The sequence below is a fragment of the Petaurus breviceps genome, unplaced genomic scaffold (genome assembly GCF_028583685.1).
Source record: "Petaurus breviceps papuanus isolate PSGF00001 unplaced genomic scaffold, PetGlider_PUasm1.0 37, whole genome shotgun sequence".
NCBI classification, from domain to species: domain Eukaryota; kingdom Metazoa; phylum Chordata; class Mammalia; order Diprotodontia; family Petauridae; genus Petaurus; species Petaurus breviceps.
This window is the reverse complement of record NW_027186296.1, coordinates 82925087-82945494: the sequence shown is the minus strand read 5'-3', so window position 1 is coordinate 82945494 and position 20408 is coordinate 82925087. Positions and strand designations below refer to the sequence as shown.

The 20408-nt window shown below is 34.7% G+C and overlaps 1 protein-coding gene across 3 annotated transcripts in view; it reads left to right on the top strand.

Annotated features, from left to right (window-relative positions):
• SORCS1 (sortilin related VPS10 domain containing receptor 1) overlaps positions 1–20408 on the top strand; it is a 711184-nt gene that overhangs the window by 507846 nt on the left and 182930 nt on the right. For all 3 annotated transcript variants that reach the window (XM_069098910.1, XM_069098911.1, XM_069098909.1), the window contains exon 6: positions 8332–8396. In XM_069098910.1, the coding sequence (XP_068955011.1) occupies positions 8332–8396 (65 nt within the window). The remainder of the gene's footprint in view (positions 1–8331; positions 8397–20408) is intronic.

Below are 20408 nucleotides of genomic sequence, written 5' to 3'. Positions count from 1 at the left end.
GATAGCTAAAGAAGAGCTCAATGAAGGAAAGGTGTGTGCATTCAGCTAAGCCAGATGGAGGTAGATAAGTTAGGTAGAATGAGGGCAACTAAGTCAAGTTTCCCAGATTTGACGGTGAGTTAGTCAAAGTGAACATTCAGATAACAATATTGCTTCTACTCCTGCCCCTCAAAAAGTTTTTTCCCAACAATGTTCTTTGTCCATTTGTTCTGATGAAGGATCTTGGGAGCTATATAGCTGTTCACCCACTACCTCTTTCTCATTCTTCATCCTGAATTAGTATCACCTGTGGAAGTTAAGAAGTGAGAGCCCAGTAGGGCAGAGTTCATTGATAGCATTTTCCATAATGAGTCAGAGGTCTAGAATTTAGAGGGAAGCAAGATTTGAGCAGTCACCTGAAGTCTTAAGAGCTAAGAGAAAAGAGTAGAAAGGAATGCCCATGGCAACTTTATTATATGTAACACCCTCACCTTTTCCTAACTAGCATTTTAGAAAAATCATTCAAAGGTTGGGGAAAAGAGGTCTCTTTCCCTTCTTCCCCTCTGTCAGTTTTCACCACCACCATCATAAACTTTTAGTGATGAAGGGGACTTTATTGGTCCTCTAGATCTTCCTGCATTCAAATTTGATTTCAGTTATTTACTAGCTGGGCGACCCTGGTTAAGTCACTTAACCCTGTTTACCTCAGTTTCCTCTTCTATAAAATGAACTGGAGAAGGAAATGTCAGACCATACCAAGAAATCAAAGAGGTTAAGAAAGCCTCAAATGGGGTCTCAAAAGAGTCAGACACAACTGAAAATGACTGACATGAACTAAACTCAATCCTCTCATTTACAGAGGAAGAAACTGAGATTTGGAAAGAAGAACTGGTCTGTTCAATGTCATATTAGTGAGGCAGTGGCAGAGGTGGGATGAAAATCTAGATCTCCTGACTCTGAGCTAGAACTCTTTTCATAAAATCATATAACCAACCTCATTTAGTCTTCATTGCCAATTCTCATGATTTTGCATATCTCTCATGAATTTCTAAAGCTTTTATGTTGAAGCAACTGCTTAATGGATTAGAGGACTTGGAAGAAATTAGTTTCAGGAAATGACCACTGGAATAGGAACCTAAAGTGAAATTTGTTTCATGGCTAGGAGATGGCAAAGCAAGAAGTAGACCCCATTGCATAATATAATGGATTAGTATGCAGGACTCCCAAGTTCTAGTCTAGATGTTGCTGCTAGCTAACTGTGTGATACAAGTAAGCTGCTTCACCATTTTTATGCCTGTTTATGCCTCACTTTCTCCATTTTTATGATTGAAACAGAAGAATTAAATGTCTAAATCCCTTTACATTTTTTATTGTCTATTATTCTGTTTCTGAATGACTGAATATGTCAATCTTCTTTTGCTTCTCGACTTTTTTTCTCTTAGTGATCTTTAACAAGAAGACCCATTTTTTTCAACTGAACTAGCAGACAAAGGAGGGGAAGATGAAGAGGGAGGGAGAGATACACACACATACACACACACACACAGAATTGCACAGCTTTCCCTGTATTTGTGAGAAGAAATATTCCAATCACTGAATGAGATGCATCTAGAATAATTCACCTATGAAAATGATAAACCAAGATAAATAGGGAGAGTGCCTGTGAGCAAGCTAGAAGTAATGAGTATGATGTCTTCCTATGCAGGAGAGCAGTAATGGTAATGAGGTTATGGCATATCTAGATTACTCCCATAGAACCCTTGGCAGGACTGTTTTATGTCAGCAGGTATCAATGTGGGTCTTCTGTGCTGCTGCTGACCTTGGTGACAGGCATTTGCCTTCTTGAGAAGGTGAAGTGCTTTTCACTTTGTTGGGCCCAGGGTAGATGAGGAAACTGTCTTGGATATTGGAGAATCAGACCTAAAGTAATGGATATAAAACCTTCAGACTGAGTAAGCTCTGTTTCCAGGGCCAAGTTAGTTAAAAAGATCTGGGCTTATTTACTTGTAATCTAAACTGAGCAAGGAGATATAATTGGAACTGTTCATGGTACTGACCTCCACTCAGGCCTTTCCACTTGTTTACTAAGATTCTTTTCTGTCAGTTCTGATCATAGCCATTGTCTGGTGTTGAACTGTAATAAGTGGACACCTATCTCAGATACCCACATACTCTCCTTTTACTGTGAGGAATTATAAATGCTATTCTGCCTTTAAGTTTAGAGGTATTATTTGTTTTGAGAGAATCTTGGGGCTTCCTTATGATCTGCCATCTAGAGAAAGATAGAGTGAAATGTGATTTAAGAGGCCTTAGTGTAAGGGTGCTATTTTAATTGGGAGGGGTGTCTTAGGAGAACCTTTGAGCAGGATAGCATCTTTGTTAAGAAAGCAGACATTCAGGGACAGCCAGGTTGCCCAGTGGATAGAGCACCAGACTTGGAGTCAGGAGGACCTGAGTTCAAATATGATCTTACATACTTACTAGCTGTGTGACCTTGGGCAAGTCACTTAATCCCAATTTCCTCTAAGGAAGGAAGGAAGGAAGGAAGGAGATATTCAGATGCATGGGGTTCACTGTAGGCTAGAGAAGATACTTTTTCTTCTAGGTTGTCTGGTTTAGATCCCCTAGATGGGTAGTGGGGCAGTGATTCCACCAAAGAATAATAAATATTTTTCTTTTGTATAGAACTTTCTTTGGATATATGGGCATGGGGTATTAGGGTACTGGAGTAAGATGAAGCCCAGTATAATTTCTTCCAAGCTGAAGGAGGAGAAAGTCAGGTATATTGTACATTTTCTCTAGGACCATATGTTTCACTTAGAAGCACAGAAATCTGTTAGGCACCAGAAGGCCAAAAATTGCTCATATTTGCTTCATTTATGGACAGGGCCTAAGAGAATATCCCTTCTATTGGTACTAAATGGGAAAACTGGGATTCAAGGTACTTTCACCCTGCAATTCTTCCTGCTTCCTATGCATGTCATTAACTAGGAACTCTAAATCTGAATAACCAGCTTCTGTTCTGTCACAGTGTTTATTTTTTAATACTTGCTCTGCACTTATCAGCATCAGGACATTTTGTGATTTCACAGCATTTATTAAGCACTATATTAAACTAGTCTAAACGGAGACAAAATGCCACAAGAATGATAAACTGGTGACATTTCTGAGCCTCTCTGTAGAATACATCTACAAAGACTGCATTTGGCTGATTTTATTTTAAAAATCCCAAAGTTGCATAGCTGACATTGCCAATGTAGTATTTCTGAGCATGATTGTTATTGTTATTATTTTTTAAATCTTGTTGGTGACTTTTTTGTAGGCTTCTCTGTCGCAATCATCAATTATTCCAAAATAACCTGTAACTGTGAACTCCTCCCCTTACAATCTTAGAAGTTTAGACATATAGGATATGGATGAAAAGAAATTGGTGAAGTATTTCACATTTGTCAACCAGAAGTTATATCTTCTGTCACTGTACTTCTAGAGCAGATCTTTTTTTCCTTTTCCTTGATAGGGGAAGAGTATGGTACAGTAGGAAGAATTCTGGCTCTTAAATCAGAAGATAGGGAATCAAATCCCATTTGGGGCTGCAGTTTACTAAGCTGTGTAATAAGATCATTAGAATAGATAAACTCTGAGAGCCCCTTCAACACTAAACCCATAATCCTATGATTCTGTTTTGTAGTTTCCTAAGTATGTATTTTGTTTCCCCTAAGCTCTGTGAGGATCCCAGTGGTGTTTAACTCTTTATTGTGTCTTCTTCAGTACCAAATAAAGTGTTCTGAATATAGAGGGCACTAAGGAAAAACGTGGTGAATAAATATCATGATGCTTTTAGTGATTAACCAGGAAAATGATCTGCCCCAAATGATAAAACTTGATTGACAGGTCTTGTGATCTTTTTAGCACCATGCCCTGAATGTTAGACTCTCTATCACACATAACTTCCTGTGATAAGATCATTATTTACCACTGAACTACACTTAGTTCTTTCTAAAGGCAAAGAAGGCCATTCCCAAGACTTAATTGGATCAGAGAGTTAAGACTCAAGTTATGTGGTTGAGACAGCTTTCTGGTTGACATGGGTCATGTTGCTATGCATTCCCATTTACTTAAGGGCAAGAAAAGTCCTACCTACTTGAGGTAGGGTCTCTTCAGACTTGTTCCATGAATGAAGGCCAGAGGAGTCACAGAATCCTGTCCTGATGATCAGACCATTTTCAGGATGGGGCCTTTTCTACCTATGCTAAGTGCTCTGTCCTTGTTGAATATCCTTTCTAAGATATAGCTAAGTAAACTTCCATTTGTTAATTGTTGATTGACCGTTCATGATCAGACGTAACTGCCCAGGGGTCAGACTTGGTTAAGCCCAGCCAATGGCATCTTCTTTCACTGTTCTTATTATACAATTGTTTCTAAAACTCCTACTGCATATACATACAGATGAAAGGGACCATAATGTAATTCAATGTACTCATCTTCCTGATAGGAAAAGGAACTGCCTTGCTATAACTATATTCTATATACTTTGTGTTCTATTTATCTATATATATGATGTACCTTTATCCAACTTAATAGAATTTGAGTTTCCACAAGTAAAACATCATTTTTAAGCTTTGTACCCCACAGCACCTGATATATACTGGGCACTTAATAAATGTTCCCTTAATTAGTAATAATAAATAATAATGATACTTAGTAGATAATTTACAACTAGGTGGTACAGTGCATAGAGAAGTCTTTAGAGTGATAACTAACTTCAGATCCTGCTTCAGATAGGAACTGCTGTGTGACCTAGGACAAATTACTTAACTTCTGCCAATTTCAATTTCTTCCTCTGTAAAATGGGGATAATAATAACACCTACCTCTCAGGATTATTATCAGGAAAAATATTAGATAATATTTGTAAAGCACTTTGCAAACCTTAAAGTACTACATAGATATTTGCTATTTTAATTTTTAATAAATCTGTGTGACCTTGAAAAAATCACAACTACAGTATGTTAAATTCATCAGAAAAATTGAGATAATAATGCTTTCTGTTCATGTAATACTTAATATTATATTTCATATTATGTGAAACATTGTGTAATACTTCATAGAATACAAAACATAAGAGAGTCAGCAAAGTATAGTAGAAAGGGTACTAAATTTGGAATCAGAAAACTTGAGTTTGATGGTGACTTCATCACTTACTATGTGACCTTGGGTAAGGCACTTAATTTCTCTAGGCCTATTTCCTCAGCTGTAAAATTATGGCATTTGACTTGATGACCTCTAATTATCTTTCTAGCTCTAAATACATACATACATATGTGTATGCATATTAGCAACTGTTATAGGATCATAAGTTTGATATATGTGTGTGTGTATTTAGAGTTGGAAGTATCTATGTGTGTATATATATGTGTGTGTATACATATATAGAGACATACACATACATACATACACACATATATCTATGATTTCATAACTGTGTGGAATTCCTTTCATGAGAACTCCTTGTACCTGTTCAGATAATAAACTGACTATGGCATCTAGTATCTTAGGCAATTGCTTGAAGCACATAGCTAGCTACTTGACTTCCCCAGAGTCAGTGAACTTGGTTGTTCAATTGTTTTTTGTGACTTTTCATGACCTCATGTGGGTTTTTCTTGGCAAAGTTACTGGAGCGGCTTGCCGTTTCCTTCTCTAGTTCATTTTACATAGGAAGAAACTGAGGCAGAGTTCAGTGACTTGTTCAGGGCCACACAGCCAATAATAAATGTCTGAGGCCAAATTTGAACGAAGGAAGAAGAGTTTTCCTGATTCCAGGTGCAGTCCTCTATCCACTCCTCCTCCTAGTTGCTTCTTCACTTAACTAGTAAGATTGAAAACAATTGTTTTATGATTTGAAGTCCAGAATTTTATCCACTGGACCATGTTGCTCCTACTTAAAAGCATTAAATTCTCTTGTTTATTAAATAAGATAATTCTAATGAAACTGTTCTAGAAACTGGAAAGCCCTATGAAGTTGGAATTATGTGACTATTGTGACTATGGAGGCAGTATTCTAAATCATGCAAATAGTGCTATCAGCATGATACAATGAATAGAGTGTGTGAGCCGGGTTCAAGTTGCATCTCAGACTTCCTAGCTAAGTGATCCTTTATAAGTCTGTGAGTCTTAATCTCATATAAAAAAAATGATGCTGTTGGACTTAATGACCTCCAGTGCCTGCCAACTATGATCCTACTGTAATAAAGTAGCTCATTTTAATATATCACTTTCCAGGGCAATTACTCACAGCAATGTTAGGTTTTAGATGGTTACTGCAAATTTTACTGCATTAAATAGATGGGGAAATGGAGGTCTAAAGAGGTTCTGAATTGTCTTGAGTCACATGCCAGTTAAGTCTTGGAGCTGGAACTTGAACCCAGGATTTTAATGATGCCATAGTACCCCTCAAGTCAGTAGGTTGTATTAATTAAAAATTCATTATATGCAAAGGCATTATGATATGCTCTCCTGGACATAGGGGAACAAATAAATGATAACCATGGCCTATATTTTTAAAGTTTTTGAGGAGAACTGAGACTATAGGACTATGGTTACAGTAAAGGAAGATTCTGAATCCATACCATGTCTGTATCCCTCCCAAGACGGTGCTGGCCACCCGTTGGTGGAAATCCAAATAGATGGTATTCAAGTGTGAGCTTTTTCACATTTTTTTTCCTGAGTGTTAGAGAATACTTTGAGGCAGAGAATAGACTCTGCATGTGGGAGGCAACACACTAATTAGAAGGCCAAAAGTTATAGATTTGAAAAGTAAGTCAGGAACTCACTGTCTCCCCCTCTAAACTCTCACATAACGGGAGTTAACTACCATGCTTGTCAGCATGAGGGATGTCAGGCAGACTTCTTTTCTTCTCTGATGCTGATGGATAGCTGAGGTCTTGTCTAGAGAGATCAACAATGGATCCAATCGATTGGCTTTTCTGCAAGTGGAGAGTTAGGAAACACTCTGTGCCTTTGACCAGCACTAGTCAGAGCACTGAGATAGAGTGATAGCACTTTTCAAAAGCCATTTTATTGTCCAGCCTCTCAACAAAACAGATTCTAATGATATTAAAGGGTCAAACATTTTCCCCTACCTATTTAAGGAAATGACAAAATTTTGCTTTTCCCCTCTATTTGTGAGGAAATATTAACCATAGAATACTTAATATTTCTTTAGGAAATGAAAAATAAATGAATGTAAGAAGGCAGACCCTGAAGATGATGTTTTACAAAGGAAGTAGTACACCAAACATTTGGTTTATCTGTCAGGTGACACTGACAGAAAGTGTGTGTATGTGGGGGGAGAGCGGGGGAAGCAGGATGCTCCAAATAGCACTGGGCATAGACATAGAGAGACAGATCCTCACTCTGCCACTTACCCATTGTGGGCCCTTGGTGAAGTCACTTATTGACTGTGAACTTCAACTCCCTTGTCTGAAAAAAATAAGTAGGCCATAAAATACATTAATGCCTTTCTTAGGTATGTGTGTGTATATGTGTGTGTGTGCATACACATGCACAAGGGTACCTTACCATAGACAAAGCAATAGGAAAGTGAATTAGTTAAGAGGTAATATAGGATGACATTATAAAAACAAGAATACAAATAGTGACTGAGAGGCAGGAGACATGGCTGTTAGATAAAATGATAAAACAAGTCACGAATGGTCATTGTGGTGATCATTACATTCATTTTCAATTTTGAGTCAATTCATCAGCTAGGTGGTACAGTGGATTGAATGCCAGCCCTGCAGTCAAGAACACTTGAGTTCAAATTCATTCTCAGATATTTACTAACAATTTGACTCTGGGTAAGTCCTTTAACACTGGTTGCCCCAGTTTCCTCATCTATAAAATGAGTTGAGGTAAAAAAAAAAAAGTCAAACTACTCCATTATGTTCTCTAAGAAAACCCCAAATTGTGGTCACAAAGACTGAAATGTGTATAACAAAAATGAAGTAGAGTCAAAGACAAAAAAAAAGTTTAAAAGAAAGATAAAAATGAGCTATAGTCAAAGAAAAAAAGTTTTTTAAAAAAAAAGAGAAACAAAAAAGACAAAAAAAAATCTGGTTCCTCAAACATTTTCTATCCTAGTGAGGTACAACATGAATATAGATAAATAAATATGAGATAATCTGGGGAGGGAGACATCATCAAAGGTTGGAGTTTTAGAGAAAAAGAAAAGTTTTCCATTGAAGGAAACATAAGCCAAAGATTCTAAGAGGTAGGTAGAGGTATGGGGGTGCACAGTCCAGGCATGGGAGAGTTTTTATTGACTTAAGTTCATGTCTGTGTATCTCCCTTTCAGGTCAGTGATGAGGTCAAACAGGGAGCCAGACCTTGTGCATCTGGAGTCCAGGACTGTGGATGGTCGTAAGTACCCCAAAATGCACTATTGTGGTATTTGAATCAGTCTGTTTTGGGAAAATTATTGTTTTAAAATTTTAACACACTTGGGAATGAATTCTTTTCCCCTTCTTTCCAAATCCTGATTTTTCTTGTGATAATAGTGGGGCCTCAGGTGTAGATACCTCTACCCCTACCCACTTTGTGAACAATTTTCTTGGGCAGTAGAGACAGCTAACCACATAGAGTTGCCTAAGTTATCTGATTGTTAGTAACTCAAGCTCACAGAAGGGTTCACTTTGATACATAAATTTTACATTACACAAATTAAATTTTTTACTAGCTTTCTTAATTCAATAAACAGTAGACCCATTCAGTGCCGTTTTCCTTTATAGGGATTCACAGGATTATTTATCTTCTCTTCTTCCTCCCTGCCTCTTGCTTTTTATTTGATATACTACCTCTAATCTTCTTCCGAGCTGAACTAGGAAAGCAGCAACAGAAGGTGAAGTTCTAGGGAGGGAAGGAAAGAAAAAAAAAGAAAGGAAGGCAGAAAAAAGAAAAGGAAAGAAGGGTAAGATGGAGGGAGGAAGGAAGGAAGAAGAAAGGAAGAGAGGAAGGAAGGAATGAAGGAAAGAACAAAGGAAGGAAGAAAAAAGGAAGAGACAAGAAAGAGGGAAGGGTAATAGAACACACACTGACCTTGGAGACAGAAGACTTGGGTTTGAATCTAGGCCCTACCACTAACCTGCTGTGTGACGTGGGAAAAAATTATTTAACCTCTCTGATCTTCAGGTCCCTAATCTATGAAATGAGAATTGTAGTAATACCTCTATTTCTTAACTCATAAGCTTCTAAATAAACAACTACTTAATATACAAAGTACTTTTTAAACATGAGGTATTTTTATAAATCTAGTCCATTTTTCCATGTCAGCCAAAAGGAAACAGAGAAAGGTTTGGTAAAAAGAGGATGATAAAGGGATGGCTTTAAGTGATGCTTTAAAGTGCAGTGCTGTAGTATGCTTAAATCTTGGTCCATTGCTGTTTTTTGCAAGTTGTGAGGAGTTCTTTGCCTCATGAGAACAGCTTCCAGATACTCATAGTCAAGGGAAAGGGTCTGCCAGTTTATCATTATGATTTGCTAAGCTACTAAGATAAAAGGAAATCTGCAAGTCTCTGTCCTCTAGTAGTTGTATTGAAGTTTTGATGAGACCTTTTGTAAGTTACAAAGCTGAGTTTGTAAAATGAAGGTGTTGGACTAGTTGGGTGCTCAAGTGCCTTGCAGCTCAAAATCTGTGATCCTATGGGGGAGTAAGGTAGGTATGCTGCTTTTGTACACTTCCTACTGTGCACTCTTTTCAATACTGTACACGCATGCTTTGGATTTTTATAGATGGAGGTTTACTTTTCTCCTTTCAGGAACAGGTTTGTTCTTTGGCAAATTCAGATTGAGTTAAACTGGATTCTTTGTGGAATGATCATATGGGTGAATCTTCTTATTAGAGTTTAAAAAAGAGAAAACTCAAAATTTTTACGTCTATGTTTTTGGAATCACAGAAAGGAACGATCATGGAAATAGTGCTCTCTCCTCCCCTGCATCTGATTTTCTTTCTCCATTTGAAGCCTGTGTCATATGTTTGTATTGTCTCCATCTTGTATTTTGTATGGATTTTCATTCCCCTATGATAGATGCACTTGGTGTGATTCTCCCATGTCAACACATAGATATTTTAGCACAGTCTCCAACTTTGTTTTGTGTGGTTTACGAAAGCTGCATAACTTTTATTGGTGTAAAAATTCTCCTCATACCACAGAAGTCAATTTTAAAGAATTTATGAGTTGGAGGCGTCATGCACTTTAGAGATAGAAGGTAAAGAAATGAATGCTGTGTTTGAAGCAGAGGACCTGGGTTTAAATCTCAATTCTACCTTGATATTTGGGTCAACTTGAACAAGACATTTAACCATTCTAGGCCTCACTTTCTTCAAGTATATATTGAAAACATTGAACTAGATATTCTTATGACCTCTATTGCCCTTTCCAACTTTAAACCTTGCGAAGTCCACTAATTGTAATTTATTCTTTTGATGTATTTTGCTTTTAATTTACCTCCAACACTCCTTTCTTTCACTAGCAAATGAGTTTTTCCTTATAAATAAGGGGAAAAATAGAATTAAGCAAAGCTGACTAATATGTGGACCTCATCTAACCACATATACATATGCAATATTCCAGATTTGTAATCACTCTGCATTCTAATGAAAAGAAAGAAATGTTTCTCAAGTTCCCCTGCCCCCCATTGGTCATTATAATTGTACATGTTAATCTAATTAATCTCTTAATATAAATTGTTTTCACTGTGAATATTGTTTGCTGGGTTCTACTCATTTCACAGCTTATTACTTCATACAAATCTTTCTGTATTTCTTTGAATTTCTCATATTAATCATTTCTTAAGAGTGCAGTGGTACACTATTACATTAATTTTACCAAAATTTGTTTTGCTGTCATCCATTTGATCGACATCTACTTTGTTTTTATTTTTTTTTAATTGCCATACACTTCACCCCTCCCCAAGACTAAAGATCCATAAAAACCTCCAAATATTCTCCCTGTCCAAAATAATCTCTCCATCTCAAAGGCCTATAGCTCTTTGAAATTCTCTGAAGAACAGAGAACTGGTGGACAGTTTAGAAGGAAGTTTGTAGTGATCATAGTTCACCACCAAAGCAATGGCTTTAGTTAGAGCTGACAAAGGAAAAAGTCTTTACAAGTCAGTTCAAAGCCCAAGTGGAAAGATCAGGACCATGAACAATTCCATGGGTATCTCCTTATTCTAGATTACAGAAAAAAGTAAGGGAGAACAAATTTTCCATATTAACTTTGCCTCAGAAATAGAGCCTATTGAATCTGAAGGCTCCATGACAGTTCAGGTTCTTTAGCATCTGAGATTGTTTCTTTATTTACCCTGGAACCTTCTGTGAACAAACTGGAAATTACTTCCCCTTTTCAGAAGGGCAACCACTTATATTATTCTTCAAAGCACTGAAGTTCGGTACCAACACAAAAGACTGACAGAAGTGATTGAAGACATAAAATAACCATGTATGGGTTTGGGGGAGTGATTTTGATATACCATAGAGAGATGACCTTAATGTCAGCGAGACCTGGGTTCAAGTTACTCCTCAGACGTGTGAATTCTTTTTCCTGGGAAAGTCACTTAACCCTCACAATATACATATGTAGTTCTCTAAGGCTATACACTTCAGGGTAAATGTAGTTCCTCATGGCTAGAGGCAATATGATTTCACATCACAGGTCCAAGAATGTTTTATATTTGTGTTAATAATTTCTACTTCAATTTTTGAGAAATATTTATGGATATATATTCACAACACATATTGAATAATGTCTCTTAATCTTACTTGTTTATAGGTATTCCATACATGTGTGTGTATATATAGATATGTATACACATGTGTATGTATATAAGTACACATGTATATATATATGTATACATACATACATATACAGATATGTGTGTATAGGTTTTTTTCAGTTATATTTAATATATTGATTCCCCTTTCCTATTTTGGCAACATTTTGGTTTTGATTAAGGAAAATCAACTTAAGAAAATTAAAATTGTAGTTTTTGTTGGTTCTGGATTCTCTCTATCTTTTGGTTAAGTTTTTTTTTTTTCTCAAATCAAAGTTCCTCTCATTTTTCTGTCTTTTTTTTTAATGATGTTATGTTTTATATTTATGTCGGATATCTATCAGGAACTTTTTGTTTTATATAGTGTAAGATGTTGCTGTAAATTCCATTTTTGCAAAACTCATTTCCACTTTTTTGGAGGGGAGAAAGACAAGGCAATTGGGGTTAAGTGACTTGTGCAAGGTCACACAGCTAATAAGTATCAAGTGTCTGAATTTTAATTTGAACTCAGGTCCTCCTGAATCCAGGGCCAGTGCTGTATTCACTGTGCCACCCAGCTGCCCCACCTTTCCACTCTCTTGAACAGATCTTGTCCAATCATTTTTTAATTAGTGTTCTTAATTTTGGGAATAAAATACTATATTATTTAAATTGGTTCTGATTCTCATTCATCTGCCAAAAAAATTAATGATTACTTATTTATATTACTTTATATTAATGATTATTTATTTATATTACTTATTTATAATATAGTTTGAGGTGGTATTGAAGTGGTATTCATTGCTATTTTTTTTGTCATTTCTGTTAAATTTCTTTGGCTTTTCCCCCCTACAAATTGATTTTATTATATTTTTTTCTAGTTCTTTAAAATGGCTTTAGATACTTTGATCAAGGTCAAAGAAAATTTGTAAGTCTGTTTAGGTATAATTGTCATTTTTCTTATATTGGTAGAAGTCAGGCATAATTGATAATTTTGTTGTTTGTCTCCCTTCGTTATTGTAAAGAGTATTTTTTTTTTAGATTTTTCTTTTTGCTTTTTTTTGTAGGGAGGAAGGTAGGGCAATTGGAGTTAAGTGACTTGCCCAAGGTTACACAGCTAGTTTTGTGTTAAGAGTCTGAGGCTGGATTTGAACTCAAGTCCTCCTGACTCCAGGGCCAGTGCTCTATTCACTGCGCCACCTAGAGGCCCCCATTGTAAAGAGTATTTTTATCATTGTATTTATACATGATATAACCTAATATGCATTTTACATATTTTGTAGTTATTTTGAAATGCATTTTCTTTTGTTTTTTTTTCTGTTTTTATTGTATTTATTTATTTTGGTATTGTATTTTTTGGTATTGTTTTATTACTGCTTACTTTTCAAAATTAATAATTATATTGTTTTGATCTATTCATGATTCTTAGTGGTTCTCCTAGTAAGTTAACATTTCATCTACAAGTAGGGATATTTTTTTTTCTCTTTTCCTTATGAGGGAATGGTGAGAATTGTGTGAAACTGACTCTATATTGTGATTCTGTTCTGGAACTAGCTCAGTTTCCTTTCTATTTTATTGTGGATCTAGTTCAGTTTCTGACCTGTGTGTGTGTGTTGGGGAGGGGGGGGTGGATTTTATCCGGTATGGGGGCTGGTGAGAAAATTTATTTGTGTTGCTTGAACCGAGGCCTGTTTTTCTGGGAAGCTGGTTCACCTTTGCCTGTTGCTTAAAGATACTGAACTAAAGACTTAGGTTATATGCTGATCAGAAACCCACTCAAATCTGAAGATTGATGCAAGGAACTTTCTCACAAGTTATACATTTCAAGCAACCCATATGTCTTATCTCAAAACTGGCCCTGTAATGGTAAATCAATTATTGTTTGCTTTTTCCTTTGATGGAATACAGGCATGTGGGGGAGAGTGAGACACTTTTTTTTTCTAATTTTAGGGAGTCATACCTGTTTGTTCTCCCCCTTCCAACTCAGAAAGCCCCAATATTTCCTTGAATGAGAAATTCAGATTATCTGATCTTGTATGTTGTTTTTTATTCTGTTATTTTTTTATTTAATGTATAAAAATCTTTGTCCCCCTGTATTTGGTGTCTGATGCCAAGCTGAGAAGTACTGTTCCCAATTGGTTATGCAATTGACATGCATTGCTAAATAAATAAAAGAGCTCAAATCTTTGTTTCCTCACTTATTTCAGGTTTTAGCCATCACACTTGTCGGTGTTCATGATATTGATTTCTTTCTCCTGTCTCCTTTTTTACTAGCATTACCAGAAGTGGTAATAAAAGAGAAGAAAGGGAATGACTGATTTATCCTTGTATTTTGGAGAATGTTTTTATTGTTTTAAATAATGCTAAGATTTGGTTTTAGTTTTAGAATGTTATCATCTTTTTTATTTTTTTGCTCTTTGGAGGGCAATTGGGGTTAAGTGATATGCCAGAGGTCACATGGCTAGTTTTTATGTTAAGTGTGTGAGGTCACATTTGAACTCAGGTCCTCTTGACTCCAGGGCCTGTGCTCTATTCACTGTGCCACCTAGCCACCCAGAATGTTATCATCTTAAAAGGACTTTTCTCTAAGTATATGTTTCAGGGTTTTTAGGATAGACTAATGATAAATTTTCAAAGTCTTTTCTGTATCTAATAATACAATAATTTGGTCTTGACTTTGTTTTTAATATTTTCCTCTAATTGTAAAAAAATATCATTTGTATAAATTCAATTTTATTATGGTGAATAATTTTTATTATAATTTTGTAGTCCTTTTGCTAATATAATATTAAATTTTTTTGCATCAAAAATCTTTAGTAAGATTGGTCTCTAGTTCTCTTTCTCTGATTTATCCTTCTTTGGTTTAAATATTAGATCTATATTTGTCTAAAAGAAGTGATTCTTAGAGTGTTTTCTCAGTTTCTGAGAAAAAAATTGTGTAGTATAGTTTAAAATTTCTCTTTAAACTTTTGATGTAATTTAACGCTAAATCCATCTGTACCAAGGGTTTTTTTTTTTCTTCTTTTTGTAGTTGCTTTATGACCCTTCAATTTTCATTTTAGGTTATTGGGTGATGTAGATTAGAATTTCATGTTTTGTTATTTTGGGTAATTTATATTTTTATAGATAATCACTTTTTTCTTCAAGTTTTCTGTTCTGGTATCATATAATTATGTTTAGTGGGTCTGAATAACATTTTCATTTCTTTTCTGTGTTTTTTTTGTGAACTAATCTCATTCAGGTTTGATTTTGGTAACCTCATTTTTCTTTCTTTATCAGATTAGTTAAAAGTTTATGGATTTGTAAAGTCTTTTCAGTGAATCATCATTTAGTTTTATTTATCAGTTCTGTAGCATTTTTATTCTTATTGTTTCTATTTCTCTAACTTTCAATAGTTCCCCTTTTCTCCATATTTTTTAATATGTTGATTCTATGGCTTTAAAATTGCATTCTCAGGTCATTAATTCACTCTTTTTCGATTTTGTTAATGTATCTTTTTAGAAATATGGTTTTTCCTCTGAGAGATTCTTTAGCTACATCTCTAATATTATGGTATATTTTCTCATTATCATTCTCCTGCATATAGTTCTTTTAAAAATAAATTTTTATTGACGTAATTTGTTTTTAATAAAGCAATATTTTCTCCCAGTATGCCTCCTTTTCTCCCCTTCCAAAGAGCCATCCCACATATAACAAATAATATTTTTCAAGATATAAAGAAGAAAAAAATGAATAAGACTAATCAGTGAAATTAAAAATCTAAAAATACGTACAGTATATCAGACTTGTACATTTCTCCTCTCTACCAAAGTATGTGGTGTACTGTTTTTGCACATATCTTTTTTATAGCCATTCATTTCCTATGAATTTTTTAGCATTACCTTTTGATTGTTTTGTGGTTGTTCTTTCCATTTACATTGTTATAGACTTTGTGTATGTTGTTTTCTTGTCTCTATTTACTTTTCTCTTCATCACATGATATGACATTTTCCATGTGTCATGTTTTAGAATAGAGTAAAATTCCATTATATTAATTTACCATATTTTATTTGTCCATCCCTACTCAATGGGTATCTTCTTTGTTTCCAGTTCTTTACTGTCATGAACATTGCTACTATAAATATTGTGCTCCATATGGGGACCTTTTTCTTATCAATGAACTCTTTGGGAGTATAATCCTCACAGAAGAATCTCAGGACAAAAGTTTATGGATATTTTAGTCACTTCATTTTCACAATTCCAAAATTCCTTATTGACAGTTCCACCAACAATGTTCTAGTGTATTTATCTTCCTACATTTCATATAACTTAATTATTTCAACAGTTTATTAGTTTATTCTTTGATATACTGATTTTTCAAAATATCATTATTAATTCTACATTTATGTATGGGCTTTTGCTTGTGTTCTCTATCATTTATTTCTATTGTGTTATTGTATATAGAGAGTGTTTTAACATTTCTAGTCAAGTTATCAAGCATTTATTAAGCATCTACTATATGCCAGGTACCATGATATATACTAAAGATTTAAAAAAGGCCTTTTGTTTTTTTTAATAACTTATTTTGAAGCTAACATATATATATATATATTTTTTTTTTTTAAAAGGGGGAAGGGCAAGAAAATCAGGGCCAAGTGACTTGCCCAAGGTCACACAGCTAGTAAGTGTGTCAAGTGTCTGAGGCTGAATTTGAACTCAGGTCCTCTTGATTCCAGGGCTGGTGCTCTATTCACCACACCACCTAGCTGCCCCTCATATGTTTTATTTTTGTAAAATATTCCCTAATTTTGTTACTTTTTTCCTAGCTTCATAAGTTCCTTTTTGGCAGATATATTAAATATTTCAGAAATTGTTCAAATCTAATTTTCCAACTATCGATTTTCATATATCCCCTTTTCTTGGTCTTTTTGTAAGACTCTCTAGCTCTGAGAAATAAATTATATATCATTATTATTTGCTGTATATATTTTTTTGCAAATCATCATGTTTCATTTTTAATTGGAATACTATACAATTTAGAGCATGTCTGTTTAATACATTTTTTTTGTTTTTAATACATTTTTCATTGTTGTACCTTTTAGCATATAGTAGTTTCTGATTCTCTCTGTTAATAATATTATAGTCTCTGCTTTTTGCAATCACCTACTGCATAATATATTTTGTCGCAGCCTTTTATTTTTATTCCATATGTACCTTTTAAAAGATGTGTTCCTTATGTCCTGAAAATTATGGGTTTTATCCTCTTCTTCATTTTGTAATTGTTTTTTTAATTGAATTTTAATCCATTCACATTAAAAATATTATTGTTAGGTTTATATTTTACTCCATTTACACCTTATGTGTGTATTCATATTTTTTAAACCTCTTTAGTCATTTAAGTCAATACTATGTCTCAGTAATGAGTTTTGCCTACATTAATTTGATTTTAATCTCTTCCCACTCCCTCTTTTCTTCTCCATTGCCCTATACTGCTATTCATCCTAATCCTAAATTCCTTAAATTGAATTAAGTCCTTCTTTCCTTCCTCCTTTCATTTCTTCTTCCTTACTTCTTCTATTTGTTCACCATCTTTTGACTCTTTCATTTCTCCAACCAGGAAAATGTATGAGTCAAAACCCATACTGCCCCTTCCCCTCAAATTAATAGTCTTTTGTGATCTCTAATGCATTTTTCATTTACTTTGTCCTCCAGTTTATTCTCATGAAATATTTTCTCTCTTTCATGGCTAATACTCTTAAATTCACCTTTCCTAAATAAAAGCACTTCTTTCTCTCCCCTTTATATGTATGTGTGTATTTATATATGTAAATGTATGTATATGTATATACACATGTGTATATGTAGGTACATGTATAGATATATATATATCTTTTAGTGTACCTCTTTTATTTTTCCTTCTCCATCCTATTTCTATGCCAATGTATTTATAGATTATAACCTTTTCTCTCTTCTTCCTTTGTATTTTTTTTTCCTCAATGTGGCCTACTACTACTGGGCTTCACTCACAGAAATAACCATTAATGAAAGAAGTAGTGTTTTGTAGTGAGGTTTGTTCTGTATTTTGAATAATGAGACCTGGTCCTAGCCCTTGCCCTTAACTTGATTCCTCCCTTTTCCTATGACCAATTTATTCTGTCCTGGTTCTTCTGCATCCTATCTGCTATTTGACCCACTGTCTGATTTATACCTTTTCTTCAGATGCGATGCAATCCTTGGAAGCCTGTTTGTTCAGATAAGTTCATCTGTTATTATGTCTTTTTTCCTTAATGATAAGACCCCTTTCTATCATCAAAGAATATATCTTTTCTCTCAATGAGAATGTTCTTTAATGACACAATTTAATTTTTCCTTTTGAGATGAGACCTATCATTTATCTCTAGTCCCCACCTTAAAACCTAACCCATATTGCTAAGAATCTGTCTCCTTGTTTCCCTGATTACGCATACTTGTTTAAATTATTATCCCTCCTTTACCTACCTACACTACCTCTTGTTGCCCTTTTCCCCTGCTTAAATGACGTTCTATAGTGTTATGCCCTACCACAATTCACTTGTCAGAGTGTATAGGACTTAGTCAATTGATATTAATTCCATTCTTTCTCCTTACCTTTTGGTGGCTTTTTAAGATCACATAAAATATTTAGCCTCTTGCATCCTTCTGTTCTCCTGATGATTCCTCTTTGTTTCTTTGTTCTTCAAACCACTTTATTTTTCAAAATATTAGTGTAGTAAAATATAAAAAAATATTTCATTTCTTACTCTTTTTCTTAATATTTGTACTTAAGTTTCTTTAGGGCTTTTTAAAAATTTTTTTACATGTTAAGTTTTCTGATCACTTCTCTTTGTTTTGCATAAATGCCAGAAATCCCTATTTTTTAAGGAATATCCACCATTGTCATTGGTTATTAGTCCCAGACTTGCTGTGTGTGATATTTTGGGTTGAGACTTGAACTTCATTGCTTGTTGGAGTATTTTCTCTCAGTTGTTATAGCAGTGGAATAATCCTGGGTCATTCAAATTGAGATTCCCTAATAAACAACTTAATTTATCTTAGCTGCTTGTGAAATGTGTTTGTTTGTTACCATTGAAATTCTGAAGCTTCAGCACTATATACCTTTGAATTTCAAGCATGGACTTTTTTCCCCTTGTGTTGAATAGTGGGGTTCAGTCAGTCAGTACTTAGATTTTGTATTTTAAAATTGTGGGTACTATTCTTACTTCTTCCTTCTACAATATTGTGTTAATGTTTTGTTTGTTTATTTTTATGTCATGTATTATTTCTGGAAGACCTACAACCCTAAAGTTATATGAATCCATGCTTCCTGTTTTCAATTTCTTTTCCTTTGACTTATTTCAAATTCAGAGGGCCAGGAGTGAGTTGCCACCCTTCCCCTCTTACCTCCCCCCCTCCCCCGCCCAGTTCTCCACTATTTGCTTGAGAAATTGCTTCTAGTTTTTCTAATGTGCCAAGGACGTCCATTCTGTGTCTTCTAATATGTAGTACACAAATCTGAATATTCCAAGAACACAATCCCTCTTAAAGATCTGCAGGGGCTTCTCACCCCAGTCATATTATTTTCTCATTTGGCACAGAGATTGTTAATACATGTCTCTGCTGGTTCAGATTGCATCAGGCATGAAACATACAACTTCAAATTGTATTTATTTTATTTTCTGCAAAGGTAGCATCTTTAGAAAGTAACCATGGGTGGAAATCCAATAAAGGGATTTAATTTGAAAAGTTAACTATGTCAACATAAACCCAGAACCACCCTCTCAAATTTATCTGTCCATTGAAATGTGGAACTAGTAGGTATTTAATAAACACTTGTTGAATTGAATTAAATCTCAGCACAATACCTGACTAATATGTTTAAAGAAAAGAATTAAGATAATTTCATTCTCATAATATTTCTATCTCCTCCCACCCCACAGGAAATATATTAGCAGTTTAGTAACTGGCTCCAAATGGAGGAGAAAGAGAAAAAAAAAGAAGCAGGGAAGGAGAGAGTAGAGATGTCAGAAGAGGAAGGTGTTAGTAGATGCAGTTGGCAGGATTTGTGAGAGCATTTATCAAAATCAAACTCAGGGCTGACCAGTTGCTGCTGGAATACCAATATCTTTATATTGTCTCTCCTCTCCTTCCAGTTTCTTGATAAATATTTGTTCTTTATTTCTCCACTCAAGAAACCCTTTAAATATTTGGAGTGGGAGCAGGAAATCTTCATGTATATAGCATATTATTTCAATACAAAGTCATATACAACATGGATTATATAACGAGATAATGTTTTGGCCATAGTACATCAGTTTTTAGCATGTCTGCTTAATAAAAATCCAACCTTTAGAGAGACATTACTTCCAGAAAACAGAAATTAGAGACCATGATGAAAATCTCTTATAACATCATAACATCTACTAAATCTCTGACAAAATTTCTTATCCTTTCTTAGGATTTGCTCCTCAGAATTCAGCCTGGCTCAATTATAAATTCCCCTGTTCTTTGATGAAAACATTATAATTAATTACAGTTTCTATTATAGCTCCTAAATTTTAGGGGATTTGGAGAATATCCTGCTCCACTCCACACACTCGCATCCTGGGATGATGTGGTGGTCTGTGG